The following is a 17,554-nucleotide window of genomic DNA, read 5'->3' on the forward strand; positions in this document are numbered from 1 at the left end:
AAGATCTGTCTCCCTAGGGGAAAAGTCAGCTTGCATTCCGTATGGGGGAGTCAGTGGGTGATGCAAATAGTCAACATCCAGGATTGGCCAGGAAGAAAGCCTGAATGGTCGATTTCTGGAAGAGCAGCCATTTCTCTCCATGTATTGGTTCTCTGACACTCATGGGGTCCACAGGAGTCTGAGTCGATGCCATCATGACTGATTGGAGTTCTAAGAATGTAAATTTAAATACATACATACATACATACATACAAAAAACAAAAAAAACCCCAACAACACCAAAACCAAAAAAGAATGTGAATTTCAGATTTGAACCTGCTGCTTGGGTTTTGCTAATCAAAGACAGGAGATGTGGGGAAGCTCAGACGGCAGCCGTGCTCTGTGGACTTGCAGGGCCCGGGCCAAGCGCAGAATGGCTTTGTTCCAAGTGCGGATGAAGCTTGACACAGGACTGAGCCACCTTAAGAGTGTCCTCACCTGTCAGTGATCAGCTTTGGTACCTGCCACACCCACCTGTGCTCACAAGGCTTGGAGGCAGGTGGTTCCTCCCTGCAGCCCTCGGTCCGGCTCACACTGTCCCCTTCCCAGTGGCCTCGAGGAGCAGGAGGACAATGTAGGTCTGAGAGTGAGAGACGATCCTTCAGCAATTAATCATGAGCTTACTCTTTCTTGGCCCTTTCCCGATTTGTCATGGGACTTGACAAGGGGAGGGGTGTGAGCTGCTGTTTGTTTTAATAGCTGTCTCAGGTCTTGAAGGAAAAAACAGAGAAAAAGCTGAGCTGGGCTGGAATAAACCCAAGTCCAGCTTTCAGCCAAGTGTAGCATGAAGTGTTCTCGGGAATTCAGTAGGCAGTGTGGAGAGGAGGCCGGGAACAGGGCAGGAAGAAGTCCCAGGTGAGACTTGCCTGAATGGGTAATTCCTGCCCCACAGAAGTGAGGTGCCCTGTGCCAAGGAAGACCGTCCTCTCTGGGGTCTGTTGCTTACCAATGAGAATCTTTATTTTCATATTTCTTTTGACTTCATATTTCCTCTCTTTCTACCTCTCTTTAGATCTCTTTCTTCCTGTGCAGACCACCTAGAAATTACTACCCAGCCTGACATTTGAATTGTACTGTTATGTTGCGATATGTGTGGCCAGGTTGTGTGGTCCTCAGCTCAGTGCCTTGACGACAGCCTTTTCTTTGGAATCTTCATTCTGGGGGCAGAACCAGGGAGAGACTGTGAATTCACTGCCTTCATGCCAGAGCAAAGACAACCATTCTTGAAGCGAAACTGTCTTGGGGCGGGGGGGACGGGAGTGTACATACATCCCCAGACAGGTCAAGACAGGATATTCCAGATACAAGAGCTGGATCCTGACCAAGGAGACAAAGAAGAGGGCATTTCTAGCTTCTCTCGTACAGAGGGGGCACTTTCGACACATCGGAGGGGGAAGATACAGCACAGAACAGCCACAATCTCTGTCAAGATACACAGACCACGGGGAGCTCTGGTGGCCTAGTGGCAAGAAACTGAACTGCAATCCCAGAGGAACACGGTTCGAATCCACCAGACGCTCTGCCGGAGAAGGAGGTGCAATATCCTCCTGTACCAGTCAGATCTGATTTGACGGTACACGTACACAAAATTAAAAAAAAAAAAAAAAAAAATCTGACTCTTCACTGTCTTAGTTACTAAGGGCCTCCACTGCAACTTCCACACGTTAAAATTAAATAAAAGAATAGTCAAGAGCAATATTTAAAAAAAAAAAAAAGATACACAGACCGGCTTTCTTACTTTCCGCTTGGAACCATGGAGGCTGCTGTGGAGAAGAAAAAGAAGGTTCCTGCAGTGCCAGAAACCCTTAAGAAAAAGCGAAGGAATTTCGCAGAATTAAGGGTCAAGCGCCTTAGAAAGAAGTTTGCCCAAAAAATGCTTCAAAAGGCAAAAAGGAAGCTTATCTATGAAAAAGCTAAGCACTATCACAAAGAATACAGGCAGATGTACAGAACTGAGATTCGGACGGCTCGGATGGCAAGGAAAGCGGGCAACTTCTATGTACCCGCAGAACCCAAGCTGGCATTTGTCATCAGGATCAGAGGTATCAATGGTGTGAGCCCAAAGGTTCGTAAGGTGTTACAGCTCCTTCGCCTTCGCCAGATCTTCAATGGCACCTTTGTTAAACTCAACAAAGCTTCAATTAACATGTTGAGGATTGTGGAACCATATATTGCATGGGGATATCCAAACCTGAAGTCTGTCAATGAACTGATTTATAAGCGTGGTTATGACAAAATTGATAAGAAGCGAATTGCTCTGACAGACAACACTTTGATTGCACGATCTCTTGGTAAATATGGTATCATCTGCATGGAGGATCTGATTTATGAGATCTATACTGTTGGCAAACACTTCAAGGAAGCAAACAACTTCTTGTGGCCATTCAAATTATCTTCTCCACGAGGTGGAATGAAGAAAAAGACCACTCATTTTGTAGAAGGTGGAGATGCTGGCAACCGGGAAGACCAGATCAACAGACTTATCAGAAGAATGAACTAAGGTATCAGCCATGATTCTTTTTTGTAATCTGGTCAGTTAATAAAACAGTGCTTTCAAATTGAAAAAAAAAAAGATACACAGACCGGACACCTGGGGCCTTGAGCCTTCTCACGCATGTGTGCCTTCAGTTTGTTCCTTGAGCTCTGCACTGGAGGGGCCCAAACGCAAGGTCATTACCGTGGGACATTCAAGGATCAACCAGCACAGCTCCATAGGGGGTTAACTCGCAATGTTCTAAATTAACTAGTGATCTCATCTCCTGGGTTTTGTCCATCAGGTGCGTAGTCTCTGGAATGCCTTTATTTCCAGCGCGCTCTCAACTGGTACCTGTCCAGCCTGCCTCCTCCAGCAGACGTCCCCCATGTTCCTGCCTCATACGGGTGTCCAGGTCCCCCCTCTTTGAGAAGGCTCCTGGGATCAGCAGGAGGTTTTCAGGGTCTTCAGCTCAGCTTGATCTCCAAGCTTCATACAAGATGTGTCTAATGTTTTTGATCCACAGCCCTGCAACCTGAGCTTCGGGAGACCACACTTAACTATTCATCAAGGGTCAAGGTGTGGGCAAGATCTGTGCACAGAGGTGGTCCAGCCTCCTCCTCCCCCACCAGCTCCACTTACCTGCTTTGTCCCAGCAGCTCTAGGACACCGAGGACCCTGGAGTATTGAGATGGTCTTGTGCGCACTTTGGTCCCTTTCCAAGGAGCTTCACTTACTTTCTTAAGGGGAAAGGTTAAACGATTCTCTGGTGGCGTAGTGGCAAAGATCTGCAACTACAATCCCAGAGGTGCACGGTTCAAAACCACCAGATGCTCTGCCGGGGAAGGAGGGACAATCTCCTCCTGTACCAGTCAGATCTGATTTGATGGTACACTCACACAAAAATAATAAAATAAATTTTAAAAAAAGAGAAGGGAGACTTCTCTAGTGCTATTTTCGTTAAAACTTTGCTTTGCTTACAAACAAGCCTCTATGTTTTAAAATATGTCTGTTTAGGGCAAAGAGAAGGTTGTGAACATCAGCCTGGAACCGAGAGCACACCTAGGTCTTGCTCCCTGTTTATTGAAACTTTCTGTTGCTGTAGAAGGGAGCTCTGGTGGCCTAGTGGTAAGAAACTGTGCTGCAATCCCAAAGGCACGTGGTTCGAATCCACCACCTGCCCTGCAGGAGAAGGGTGCTTTGTCTCCTCCCATGCGACTAACTGCCTCTGAAAACCTGCTGGAGGGTCAGCTATGGGTCGGTTCTGACTCAAAGGTACACAACGCCAATGACTTTATTATAGAAAGGGAGCTCAGTGGCTGAGTCCCCAGGGAGTCACACTCGTAACCCAAAGGCAGTGCCTTCCTGGCAGCTTGAATCTCTACTGCAGAAGGATGAGCAATTTCCTGTTGGGAAACATACAACCTTCAAAAACGCCCGCTAGAGGTGCAGCTGGGAGTTGGCTTCAAGTCAATGGTGATGAGTGAGTGTGTGTGAGTGATTGCTGTATAACAAAACAACACAGAGGCTGGCGGCTCCGGGTCACCGTCTGTTCCGCTCGTGATCTCGTGGGTCAGCAGCCTGGGCAGGACTCAAGCAGAGGTTTTGGGCTTAGCTGGGGTCACGCATGAGTCTGTCGTCAGCTGGCAGGTTTGCAGAGCCAGTGTTTTATTCGTTCACCTGATGGTCAGTTGGCTGTTGGCTTGTCTCTGTGCCGTGTAAGCTGCTCAACTTCCAACATGCTAGCCCAGGCTGCTTCTGTGAGCCGGCAGGACTCCACGAGAATGAGTAGAATTACGCAAGGTTTCCCGGGGCCAAGGCTCAAAACAGGCTGTGTCACTTTTGCTGGCTGGTGGTCAGACTAAGTCCAGGCCAGTTCAGGTTCCAGAGCAGGAGATGGAGAACTTGGAAGTCACAGTGCAAACGGGAAGAGTAGAGAGCAGTGGCCAACTTTGAAAACAATCTTACACCTTCATACTGCGTTTTTGCCTCATAAAAGACGTGATGCTGTTCAAATAGCACCATTTTCTGGTGCCAGATTCCCCCACCCCCACCCCACAGGCTAGTTTTCCACCTCCAAGCTGCAGTCCTCATAACATTGCAAGCAGTGAGTGTTGGGAAGGTTGTGGAACCGCCTGCAAACCAACCCTGTAGGAAGTCCAGAGAGAATTAGACACAGTCCCTGACGGAGATAACAGCGGTATGTGAGGATGTAAATAAATAAACCGAGCATTCTACAATAGTCCCTCAAGTACTGTGGGAGAGCAAAGGAGGGAAATGGAGCCCGATTGTTTTCCTCTATATAGTTTTGACTTATTATTTTGGAATAATTTCAGACCTACACAAGAGCTGCCGGAATATTCACAGAGGTCTTATATATCCTCCTAGACTTCATTTTCCCCAGTGTTAATATCTTTCATAAGCATACTGTACATGTCAAAACCAGGACATTAATTTTGGAATAACCTCATTAACTTATCCACAGACCTTATTAATACGTTTTTCCTTCATGCCCCTTTTCTTGTTCAAGATTCCAAATCACTTTTCACTGACGTCTCTATTGTTAGATTGTTGTTACGTGCCATCGAATTGCTTGGGACTCATAGCGACCCTGTGTACAAGAACCCTAAATCCTTCTCTGAGCCCTAAATTCTGCTCTGTCTTGTGCCAACCTCATTGTCTCCGATACGCTCACCTCCACCTCTTTTAATTTGGGACACTTTCTTTTTTTTAATTTTTATTATTTTTGTGTAAGTGTACTGTCAAATCAGATCTGACTGGTACAGGAGGAGATTGTCCCTCCTTCCCCGGCAGAGCATCTGGTGGATTCAAACTGTGCGCCTCTGGGATTGTAGTTGCAGCTCCTTGCCACTAGGCCACCAGAGCTCCCCAATTTGGGACACTTTCTATGTCTCTATTTGCCTCTTGTGATTGTGACATGTTTGATGAGGAATATCTATATATCTATCTCTATCTCATCTATCTCTATCTCTCTCTCTATCTCTATCTCTATCTCATCTATCTACAGCTATATATCTACATATCTGTATTTCTTAGGATGACTCCTCATTTGAATGTATCTGATCCTCCCTCCTGAGTAGATTGAAGTTATGCACTTTGGGCAGGAACACTGTGGAAGGAAGACTGTGTCCTTCCTGGTACATCAGATCCGGAGCAGCGTGTCATCAGTACAGACATAACTCAGTTTTACTGGCCTTTGTTTTATTGCACACACCACAGATAACCCATATATAACAAATTGAAGATTTGCAAAAACCTTGCTTTGAGCAAGTCTACCAGTGCTGTTTTTTTCCAAATAGCATGAACTCATTTGTGTCTCTGTGTCACAATATTTTAGACTTCTTCATCATGCTTTTTGCACATATAGTATAGTGTAAGCTTAACTTTCACATGCACTGAGGGGTAAATATTGTGTGAATCACGTTATTGTGACACTCATTTTTTTTATGGTGATTTAGAACATAAGCCACAACATCAGGTGAAGTCTTATCATTGGTGGTCTTGTCTTTGATCATTTCAAGTTTATCCTACTGAAAAGACAGCCAAGGAGAAGAGCTTGCTGTAGTAAGTGCAGGATATAACTGCTAAACTTAGAGTCCCTTATTTTGAAGCTAGAACCTCTTACCATGAATGATGTTTTTATGTGCTGTCAAGTTACCTGTGACTCTGTGTACAATAGTGACCCTGTGTACAACAGCTCTGAACCCTGCTCTATCCTGTGCCAATCTCATTGTCTTTGTCACACCTACTCCCATTACCCCAGTCACTGAATCAATCCATCTCATCCAGGGTCTTCCTCTCTTTAGCTGTCCTTCCACTCTCCCAAACATGATGTCCCTCTCCAAGGACTGCAACATGCCCAAAGTATGTGAGATGGAGCTTCAAAATCCTTGCCTCCAAGGAGCAGTCTGGTTCCACCCTTTTCAGGATAGACCCGTTTGTTCTCTTAGCAGTCCATGATATATTCTACGCTCTTCTTCAGGGCCATGATGCAAAGGCATCAATTCTTCTATCATCCTTAGTCACTGTCTAGCTCTCTGATTCATAGCAAGTAATTATGAAGACCATGGCCTGGATCAGGCAAACCTTAGTCTCTAGACTGATACCATTTCTCTTCAGTACTCTGGAAAGGTCCCTGACAGCAGATTTTTTTCCCCCCAATGCAATTATTTTTTTAATTTTCTGCCTGCTGGTACCAAGAGTTTTGACTGTGGAGCCAAGCAAACTAATGCTGTTAACAATTTCAATCTCTTCTCAGTCTATCATGATGCTGCCAATTGGATCAGTGGCCAGTTGGACCTGTGGCCAATTGGGCCAGTGGCCAATTGTTTTCTTAATGTGGAGCTTCTATCCATATTGGAAGCTGCAGTCCTTGAACTTCTGCAGCAGATGCCTCAGGTCCTCCTCAGTTTCAGCAAACAAAGTTGTATCATCTACATAACAGTTTGTTGGTGAGTCTTCCTCCAATCCTGAAGCCACACTCCTCCTCCTCGAGCCCAGCCTCCCAGATGATCTGTTGCGTATATAGATTGAAACATACCATTGATGGTAGCAGTTGGGTGCATTTCCCATGGTCCTTTTGCAGCCCTGACTCCCAGCGGACCATTGAGCTCTTTCCAAGGCTGTAAATTGCATGGGAGGAGAGGCCCATCTTTCTCCTTTGGAGCCGCTGGTGAAGCCACCAGGGAAGGGCAGGCCTTGGCATAGCAGTGCAGCTCCCATGGGCTCAGCCTCCAGGGCTCCTTCAGCGAGCTTAGACTATGCCTGCAGCTCCCAGCACCCGTTCCTCGTTGCCTGAGGCCCTCTCTGCAGCCCTTGTGCACAAACCGCAGGTTCCACCTGACAGGAGGCCCGACAGAAACTGGTGGATGGAAGCTTCAGCTCCCTCATCACTCCGCTGTAACAGCTCCGAGGGGTGTTTTACTCTTCAGAGTTCCCAAGTTGCAGGGCCCACAGTGGTCATTTGTACCTTGTTACACGCTGGCCACATTTGGACTCACAGTGACTCCATGCGGCAGAGTAGAACTGTCCCAGAGGATTGGATTTTCTTGGACCCACTTCTTGTTAGCATCTGAGCAACTAATCGTTGTGCCGATTGATATGATACTTGCTCAATAACACACCCTTTAACTGGCTAACATCCTTCCTGTCCCACACCTCTACTTTCCTGCAAGTTTCCTGGAATCACCTTTTACCTATACTAGGACCCTTGTGTCACATCTCTACTTTTCTGTAAGTGTTTCCTGGAGTCACCTTCTACCTATACCAGGACCCTTTTCTCAGTGTCTGCTACTCGGCGGGGACCTTCAGGAAGATAATCTTCTGCAGGTACTTCTCTTGCCTCCTGCATGCAAATCCTGATGCACCTCATCTCAGGTGGGAATGAGCTGCTGTGTCGAGGGGCCACAGTTAGACGGCTGGCTGGGTCCTCACCCCCCCCACCCCCCGCCGCCTTATGATGCCATCTTTATCCTTTGTAGTTGTCAAATGCCAGCCCTTGACTGTGGAGCTCAAGGAAGGGCAAGGTAAGAGCACCTGTGATCCCATCAGATGCAGATGTTCTTCAAACAGGACTGACAGAGAAAGAATCTTTTCCAGCCAGCCCTGGTCTGTCAATCCTAGGTAAAGTAGCAGCGCACAGCTTTGCTGTTTTTCCCCAGTCTAATCACCGAGCACTCTCCTCTAGTGGGAACTTATTCTTTTTTTCCCCTTCTGCTTTAGAGCATAATAGAAGGTGTGATATCTTGTGAGAGGCACCAGAATCACTAGGAGCAATAGCAGCTCGGGGACTGAAGGAGAAGGTGACAAGTTCCTGGGAATATTAAAGATTAACGCCAGATACTTTGTTGCTATTTAACTCTCAACCGATTCATGTCGCTGGAGCGGAAACAGAACATTTCTTTTCCTTCCCTCCTGTTTATTCCTTCTCTTCTCTGTTCTGGGGATGTGAGATGCCAACTCCTTAAGGGCTGAAATGGTTTTTATAGAATAACAGAGAAGGGGAAGCCGAGGAAATGAAGAAAGACTCTCATTCAGCACTGGGGCTGGAAACAGAACTGGCAGCGAGTGGGGAGCAGGCTTAAAAATAGCTGGGCTGCAGGAGAAGAATGGAGCTCGTCCCCCCAGCGGCAGGCGCAACCCCTGGGTGAATTATGGGAGCCTTAACTGTGGGCCTTGTGCGTTCACTTTTGAAATGTTGATCGCGGCTAAAGGAAGGCAGTTGAATGCAAAGTTGCTGGTGACACGTGCAGACCTTGGCCATGGAATAGCCTGTCTGCCTTCCATCTGCTGCACCGCTGGATTACATGTGCTCTGGTGCTGACTCGCTTATTATTGATGCAGTGCCCATCACAGAGTGTCAGGCCCTGTCCGGAGGCGGACAGCAGTGTCTGAAGGAGGATGGGGATGGAGCCTTGGGGAGTTTAGGGGAAAGGAGGCCAGGAGTAATGATGCGGCCGTCCTGAGACCCACTGTCCCAGATAGAAGAGAGGTGTTGGGGGTAGAGATGAGAGGTAAGGAGAGGGAGAGAGGACACCCACTCTCAGATGGCACCCAAAGCCCAGACAGATACAGACAGAATGAGGAGACAGGGTCTACAAAGAGAGAGTTAGGAGCAAGTCTTGGGGGACAGACCATCTCGACTGAACTGAGTGAACGTAAAAGGCTACATAAAATGTTAACATCACAGCTATATAAAGAGTAACACATGTCTGAGACATAATCTGTTATCAGTCATGTAGGTAGAGTGGACACTCTTCTCTAGGCTCCTGGGAAATCACTCGGGGAGTTTGGAGCCAAAGCCAGTCTGCACAGGGATAGTCAGCAGAAGCTGACTTTGTTGATAAACTAAAGAAAACATGGTAGAAAAGGCCAGTTACTTTGGCACTTTGCTAGCCATAGTCTGAGAATGAACAACCCAAAGCAAGTCAAACGCAGTTAGAAAAGCAAATCATGAGATTGGACTGAGATGGCCTGGTGCAACAGGACCAGATACAACATAAGGGAGGCTGAGTCTGGCTTCTGCCAGCTTCATAAAGGGGAACTGTCCCCATCAATAATATCCATTGTACCAGAATAGCTGCAAGGTCAGACATGCCACCCCTCATGCTCCGGCACCTTTTTTTATCAATCATTGAGCCTGATATTTGTTACAAGACTCACAGACTTTATTCACAGTTGTGGGATTTATTAGGGAGCTAGGATGAATATTGGGAGAGGCCAAGAATATCGCACAATGTAAGTCCAGCAGTCCCAAGCCATGTTAATAGCAAGACACAATTTCTCACTTAGTGAAAAGACAGCCTCTCAACCATTGCAAGTCTAGGTTCAGCTCAGCAGTACAAATGCAAGAAGCCTCTGTTTTCCTCAAACATCCAGCAAACTTTACCTCAGAGCAGTTATAAGTCAGTTTTCCCTTCAGTCATTCAGCAAGCAAAATGTTTAACTGTGACCTTTTTCTCTAGGGTTCCTCTGGTTACACCTTGCCACAGTCACTTCACACACTCTCCACCATCTCTCACAATGTCTTCACAATTCCTCCACCACCTCTATCCCTACACTACAGTGTAGAAAGCACTCTCTTATGTTGGTCCTACAGCTGTTAATGGTTTGCAAAACCATGTCTCTGCCATTAGGTAGCTGGAGACCATACTGACCCCCCAATGGGAGCTAATGCAATGGCCAGAAAAGTCCGTTTTCAAGGGTTCTGACACCTCACTGAGGCTGTTCTGGCCCTTCTCATAGTGGTTGCTGGTGGTCATCCATGAGGAAGATGGAGAGAGGTGTGGCTGCACTGCCCCCCGAAAGAATGATGTCGGGCTCCAAGAGAAAGGCTGGAGGATCTGGGAAGAGTCTGATTGCTGGAGGAGACCGGCTGGAGTCTTTGCTCCACCACTTTTTGCTCTACTGTGATAGACAAAGGAGTCTCTGGATAGAGAAAGCAATTGGTGTGCTTAACCACTACCTGAAAGGTTGGAGGTTCCAGCCAACCCAGAATGCTATTGAAGAAAGACACCTTTTTAAAATTTTTTAAAATTTTATATTGATTTGCTTACAGAGGTCATATATACATTGTATCACACACTATTCTCCATTCACATTGTGTTTCATACAATCATCCCTATTATGTTTTACAAAAGTAATCAAGGGAGCTCTGGTGGCCTAGTGGCAAGAAGCTGCATTGCAATCCCAGAGATGTGTGGTTCGAATCCACCAGATACTCTACTGGAGAAGGAGGGTCAATGACTCCTGTACCAGTCAGATCCGATTTGACAACACACACACACACACACACACATAAAATAAATTTAAAAAACAATTTTAAAAAAGGTAATCATCATTGGACTATGCCCACCATCACCCCATCTTTTCAGGTTGCCCCTGGATCTTTGCCATTTCTTTTACCTTTTCACTCCACCCACCAAATTGTACAACCCTGTAGTTTCACCCCTATCCATCCTCACCCTTCTGCTAAGACACATTTCTTTTCTTTTTTTTTTTTTTAAGATCAATATCTTAAAAGTCCACCATTGAAAGCCTTGTGAGATTCTGTTCTGCCTTGACACACTTGGGGTCACTGACTTGGTGCCCCATAGCCATCTCTTTAACCTCATTTTCTCCAACTTTAAAAAGAAGGCGTCTAACAATAACAACAACAACAACAACAACAACATGGAGCCTTGGTGGTCTAGTGATAAAGAACTGTGGTGCAAACCCCAAAGCATGTGGTTCAAATCTACCAGCTATTCCTTGTGAGAAAGTTGGCCTCCTCCTATGTGATTTACCGTCTCTGAAAACTCACTGGAGGGTCAGCGATGGCTCAGCTCTGACTCTATGGCCGCAGCAACAAGGAGCCCTGGTAGTGTAGGATGTAACACGTCAAGCTGCTAACAGAAAGGTTAAAGGCTTAAGCCCACCAGGCTCTCTGTGGCATGAAGAGGAAGTCTCCTCCCGTGATGATTCACACAGCCTCGGGACCTGATGGAGGGACGCTGTGAGTTGAAATATTCACAGTTGGAATAGACAGTGTTTTTGCTTTTCATTTAACACCACCACAGAATTGTGAAGATGAAAATGGCTTTATGCATGCCAGACATCCAACACGGAGTAAGGCTTCCTCTTGCTGGTTGTCTGTCTTCCCTCAAGGGACCCACACACCCTCCTCTGGTCTGGCGGAGACCAGGCTTAGGACAACAAACCACATGTCCTGGGAGTGGCAGGCCCCCAAGACAGGCAGCTAGGTGGCTGGACACCCTGGCTCCCCACATGCAGCCAGTCTGTGTCGTGGGCGTGGGAAAGAGACGTGAACGCCGATGGGCATGAAACACGAGTTAGACATGCCATTCCGCGCCACCAACACATTTCTAAAGTGCACATCACAAGGCCCTTGTTTGAAGCCCTGGCGCCGGGCCAGGGTCAGGCCGCGAAAGGAAGCTGTTTCCTTGCAGGAGCTGCAGGGTGGGCGGCCGTCGCCAGGGCAGGCGTCACTGCACACTGCAGCCTTGGCTGTGATTTCCTGTCCGGAATCTGTTCTTTCTCTTGTGGTCTCTGCTGCAAACAGCCCAGGTAGGCCTTTCCCGGCCAGCCAGGAAAGCCACCTTTCTCCCTCTTCCATCATGTCACCAAAAATGCCAAGTCAGTGACAGTGACCCAAGGCCTCCTGCTCCGGCCCCTGCAGCCTTGTGTGTGTGTGTTTCTTTCTTTCTGATGAATTCCAAAGAAGAGTGTCTTTTATCCATAGTTCGTGGGGACTGCATCCTGCCCTGTGACCCTGAGGTCTGAAATGCAGCCACAGGTCTGGAGGTGGCAGAGAAGGGCGGTGATGCAGCCGGTGTGAGCATGGCCCCATTCCAGGCAGACAATCTACAAATATTTGTTGAGGGTCTGCTCTTCTCAGCTCTGTGTCCAGGTCTGCAGGGCACACAGAGGTGGCCTGTGCAAGGCAAGGGGTTTGTGTTCTGCTTGTGAACACAGATCGATAGACAGGAAACCAGGGCGTCCCACTGACACCTGCCCTTCTCACCCCAGCAGCTTTGAAAGTACAGGCGAGATCCTAAGACCTTGTCTTACTCCGCTGACATTTGGCACACTCTCAGTTCAGAAGAGGCTGCAGAATGATTGTCTGTCTGTCCCCTGAAATCTCCTCAAAGCAGGACTAACGGGACATCCAGACTTACTAGGGTCCTGTAGGCTGGAGCGGATCTGCCCAACAGAGTTTCCAATATGTGTGTGCAGACTGCCAAGTCTTCTGCCTTTGGAGCCTCTGGTGGTTTTGAACCCCTGATCTTCTAGTTAGCATCTGAGTGCTCTACCATTGCGCCATTGCGTCACTGGAGCCCCCTGAAAGTAGCACTAAAGCCTCAGGGAGACTCTCACTGGGCTTTTTGCCTTATGCTGTCAGTCTGATATAAGTTAACAGTCCTTCAAATTTAACATATAAACGTTAACAAGTGTTTGCATTTATCAAAATGGTCCTTGAAGATAGCTTGTAAGGCTCCAAAATAACTTGGATAGTTCTGCTTTTCATTTTGCAGGGGAGGAAACTGAGTCTGAATGAGGTGATTGATGTCCTCCAGCATCACATAGAAAATGGGTCTTTTTATTTGTTTATTTCGTTTTTTAATTTATTATTAATTTCAATGAAAATGTAGAGACTTTGAATTTCTATTCATTCATTGTTGCACTTTTCTCCTCTCCCAACCCTCCCCCCCCCCAGTACACTACCCTCTTGGAAAAGTAAAAGAAAAATTCTTTAATTGTTTTACAAACCCTCCTCTCAAGTCCACTCCACGATGCAGCCTTTGCTCTGGACTCCTGTCATGACAAAAATAGCTAATCACATATCCCTTTTAAATAGTTTTCTCCCTCATCTGTTTCAATGCAGTATACATTATTGAACCCATCTTTCTCAGTCTCCCCCCAACCCCGAGGTCAGTCCTGTTTTACAACAGTGGCACCATGCAGTATTTGTCTTTTTGTGACTGAGATACTACACTCAGCATAATATCTTCCAGGGTCACCCACTTTGAATAATATTGCATGAGTTCTTTGTTTTTCCAATGCAGCGTTGTATTATTCCATTGTGAGAATATACTATTGCTTCTCTATCCATTCGTTTGTTGATGGGTCCTTAGGTTGTTTCCAGCTCCTTGCTATTGTGAACAAAGCCGCGATAAACATGGTGTGCATAATCTTTTCTTTTTTTCGTGTTGTGTACCATCAAATCAGATCCAGTTGGCTCAGGAGAAGATTGCTCTTCCTTCTCCAGCAGAGCATCTGGTGGATTTGAACAACGCACCTTTGGGATTGAAGCGCAGCTTCTTGTCACTAAGCCACCAGAGCTCCCTACACAATTGAACTTTAAATCTTCTGTTGATGGTGTGTACTTTCAAGCTAGAAATGGCTCATGGCAGCCCCAGTGGATTTTCAGAGGTGGTTAATCTCATGGGAGGAGATTGCCCATCTTCTCCTGTGGAACAGCTGGTGGATTTGAACTGCATGCCTTTGGGATTGCAGCACAACATCTTACCGCTAAGCCACTAGAGTTTCTTTTTTAATCTTTTTGCCCTCCCATGATTCTTTGGGTCTACGTAAGCAGGGTTATTATTGTTAGTTATTCTGATCCAAGCCATGGTCTTTGCAATTACCAGTTTTGCATCAGAGACCTGGATAATGACCAAAAAGGACAGAAGAATGAATGCCTTTGAGTTGTGATGTTGAACATGAGTTTGGATTTGCCAAGAGAACTAACAGGTCTGTCCTGCAAAGGGTGAAGCCAAGCTGCTCCTTGGAGGCAAGAATTTTGAGAGGTTCAGTCCCACATACTTTGGGCGTGTTGCCAGGAGGGGCCAGTCACTGGAGAAAGACATCATGTTTGGCAAGATAGAGGGACAGCGCCGGAAAGGAAGACCCAGAATGAGATGGATTGACAGAATAACTGGGGTAACGAGTATAAGTGCATCAGAGACAGTGAGATTCGCCCAGAACAGAGCAGGGTTCATTATGAGTTGTGATCGACTCCATGGCACTTAACAACAATCATCAAACTGGGCCCTGACTCATTGGAGACCCTGTGCATAATGGCATGACATGCTGCCTGGCCCTGCATCATGCCATTGACTGGCAGACAGAACTGTTGTGATGTGTAGGATATTTATGGACTTTTTTTTTTAAAAAAAAAATTTGGTCACCAGGCCTTTCTTCCCAGGCTCTTTTAGTCTGAAACCTGATCTGAAACTTGAGCGTCATAGTGAAACAAAACCTACCACTAATAGAGGAGAAGTTGCTGAGTAGAGGTACGTTGGTTGGGAATAGAACTTGAATCTCTTATTTGATGAAAATTCTACCCCTGAAGCGCTCCTGCCCCACAGGAGGGTCACTGAAGCCAAACCTTCCACCACTGAACCAATCTGGTTCCAATTCATGGCGACTCTTCATCAGGCTTCCAAGGCTGCAATTCTTTATGCGAAGAGACTCCCTTATCTTTCTCCCTCAGAGCAGTTAGTGGGCTTGAGCTGCCAGTCTTTGGGTTAGCAGCCCAGCACGTAGGCACCATGCCATGAAGGTCCCTGTTGGAGGGAGTGCTGATCTGTGCTTGCAAAAAAGTCAGACTGTGCAAGCCTGCTTCTCTGATTATCACACATATAGGCTCTCAATCCTGAAAGAGGAGCTCCCATTCACAATTAATTCCCACCCACCTCCTTCTCTGTCTGAATAAACATTTACACGCACTTGCCAACACATCAAAAGATAATGCCTCACATTGTGAGTCAGTAAAGCAGAAATCAAATCTGGGATTCTAACTCATATCAACGCTGTGTGTTGAATTATCAGGGTAATTCAAATCTACCAGAGTAGAATTGCCTGTGGAGTTTATGGAAGCGCGTCACCAGGCCTTTCTTCCTAAGTGCCAGTGAGTGGATTTGAACCACCAGCTTTTAGACTAGGAGGGGGCATGATGTCAGGAGAGGTTAGCCCTTGGAAGAAGACATCATGCTGAGAAGACATCTCCTGCCTCAGAGTTGAGCATCTTGTACTGAAGGAAGGTGTATTAGATCTAGGGGAGACAGAGGGGATGACTGTGGAGTTGAAGTTTAGTCACAAGGGAGGGCTGCTTGGGGGTGTAAAGGAAAAGAAGGAAGAAGGAAAACCAAAATCCAAACTCTCTGTGGAGTCGATTCTGAAGCCTGGCCTTCCCAGCTGTCACAGAATAGAATGATTTTCTTGGTAGTCTTCCTTTCAGAGAAGTAGGCCAGTAGGTCTTTTACAGATGACACCACTGAGTAGGTTGAGACATCCAGCCTTGAGGTTAACAGCCCTTTGCAGACCAGCCAGGGGCCTCATAGCTGTTGTAAAAGGACATAGAAAGGGAAGGAGAAGCAGCCATAGAGAAGCTTCTCCTGGTCTTCCTAATTTTTCCATGCTGGGGGAGCATGCAGGATCCAGGAGATTCCTGCTCAGCACCTGTCCATGCTCATAAGAAGCTCGCTCTCCTTCCTTTTTTTCCTTCTATTCCCCTTAATTCTCCTTCTTTTCTTCATGCAATCTTTTGCTCTCTCTCCTTCCACTCCTCTCTCCTCTCCTCTCTTCTCTTCTCTCTCCTCTCTTTCCCCCTCCCCTCTCCATTCCCCTCCCCTCCCCTCCCCCCCCCCTCCTGTCTCCTCTGTTCTCTCTCTTTCACACATACCCCTTTTCTCTCTCTCTCTCTCTCTCCCCCCCTCCCTCTCTCTCCTTCTGCTCCCCTCCTCTCATCCCTCCCCTTCTCTGATTATCTTAGGCCTCAGCCTTGGCCTCAGCACCTGCATTTGTTGTTGTTGTTTTCAGCGCGAGAGCAATCTCAGGCTCTGCTGTGATGTTCTTTCCGACAAATCTACCTTTTAGGTAAATACTTTTTTGGGGCCAATCGTGCTGAATTAACTATCTGGGTCATTTGAATTTCTTCTCCGGGAAATAATTATGGCCTTTGGGAAATGTAAAGTGTACTGCAGTCCTGTGAGTGGAGAGAACACGTCACTCCTTCTCCCCACTCTGCCTCCTTCAGTTTCTCTGTGACCCAGGAAGACAAATTAGCAGCGTCTTCCCTCTAGGGGGGCCCAGTATGGTTCTGATCTCATGGGGGAGGTCCCCTGGGCATTCAGGAGAGCACATGAGGGTGGTGATTTTCAAATCACTCTTCCCTATGTGAGAGCAGTGACTTTCTGCCAGGCTGCTCCACCATTTCCTCGCCCCCCCCCCTTCCTTTTCTTTCTTTCTTTTTTTTAAAATAACATTCCATAGGTTCTCTCTCTGGTTCTGGAAGGTAAAATAGAGAAGCAAGTGATATCATGACTGAACAACTGGGCAGGAAGAGATAGCACTCACCTCACTGCACCAGACAAGCATTGAAACTCAAGGTCTTATGAGGAGTCGTTTGCTGTTGTGTGGATACCAGAGTCACTTGGGCTTTGGTCATGAAATGTTCTGGAAACCACTGCCAGTCACTTCTCTGGTGTCAGGGGCAGGGGACCTGGAGAAGGTACAGGAAATCACTGTGAATACAGGTTTGAGCCTCTTAGTTATACAATGTAAATTGAGGAGGCCTGGTGGCCTAAGTGGTAAGAAGCTGGACTGCAATCCCAAAGGCATGAAGTTCAAATCCACCAGCTGTTCTGCAGGAGAAGGTTGGGCAGTCTCCTCCCACGTGGTTTCCTGCCTCTGGAAATCCACAGGAGAGTCAGTTAGGGGTCAGTTTAGACTCGACAGCACACAACCACTGCTGCCACCATTGTTCTAGGGAAAGGGTGGTCACCCTTTGTGGTGAACTAGGTTGGTCTGTGCCCTTCAGGGAAGGGCAGGCAGGAGGGGAGAGGATCAGAAGTCAGCAGGGGCTTCTCAGAGGAAAACAATGGAAAGCCAGGACCCTCCCCTGCCAGTGGTCAGGGGATGCCGACAGCCTGACCAAGACTGGATGGCCAGAGGATGCCAAGAGACCTCACAGTTCACCAAGGAGGAAGGGTCGCCTGAGCAGGTGACCTAGGCTCATTG

General features: G+C 47.1%; 1 protein-coding gene across 1 annotated transcript; it reads left to right on the forward strand.

Annotated features, from left to right (window-relative positions):
- The first annotated feature begins 1,792 nt into the window (after nt 1-1,792).
- Nucleotides 1,793-2,539, forward strand: LOC102849116 (60S ribosomal protein L7-like). Its single transcript, XM_006892997.1, has one exon. The coding sequence runs from the start codon at nt 1,793-1,795 to the stop codon at nt 2,537-2,539; it is 747 nt and encodes a 248-aa protein (XP_006893059.1).
- Nucleotides 2,540-17,554: the final 15,015 nt, after the last annotated feature.

This window comes from Elephantulus edwardii, unplaced genomic scaffold (genome assembly GCF_000299155.1).
Source record: "Elephantulus edwardii isolate Elephantulus edwardi_28Jun2011 unplaced genomic scaffold, EleEdw1.0 scaffold00121, whole genome shotgun sequence".
Lineage (NCBI taxonomy): Eukaryota > Metazoa > Chordata > Mammalia > Macroscelidea > Macroscelididae > Elephantulus > Elephantulus edwardii.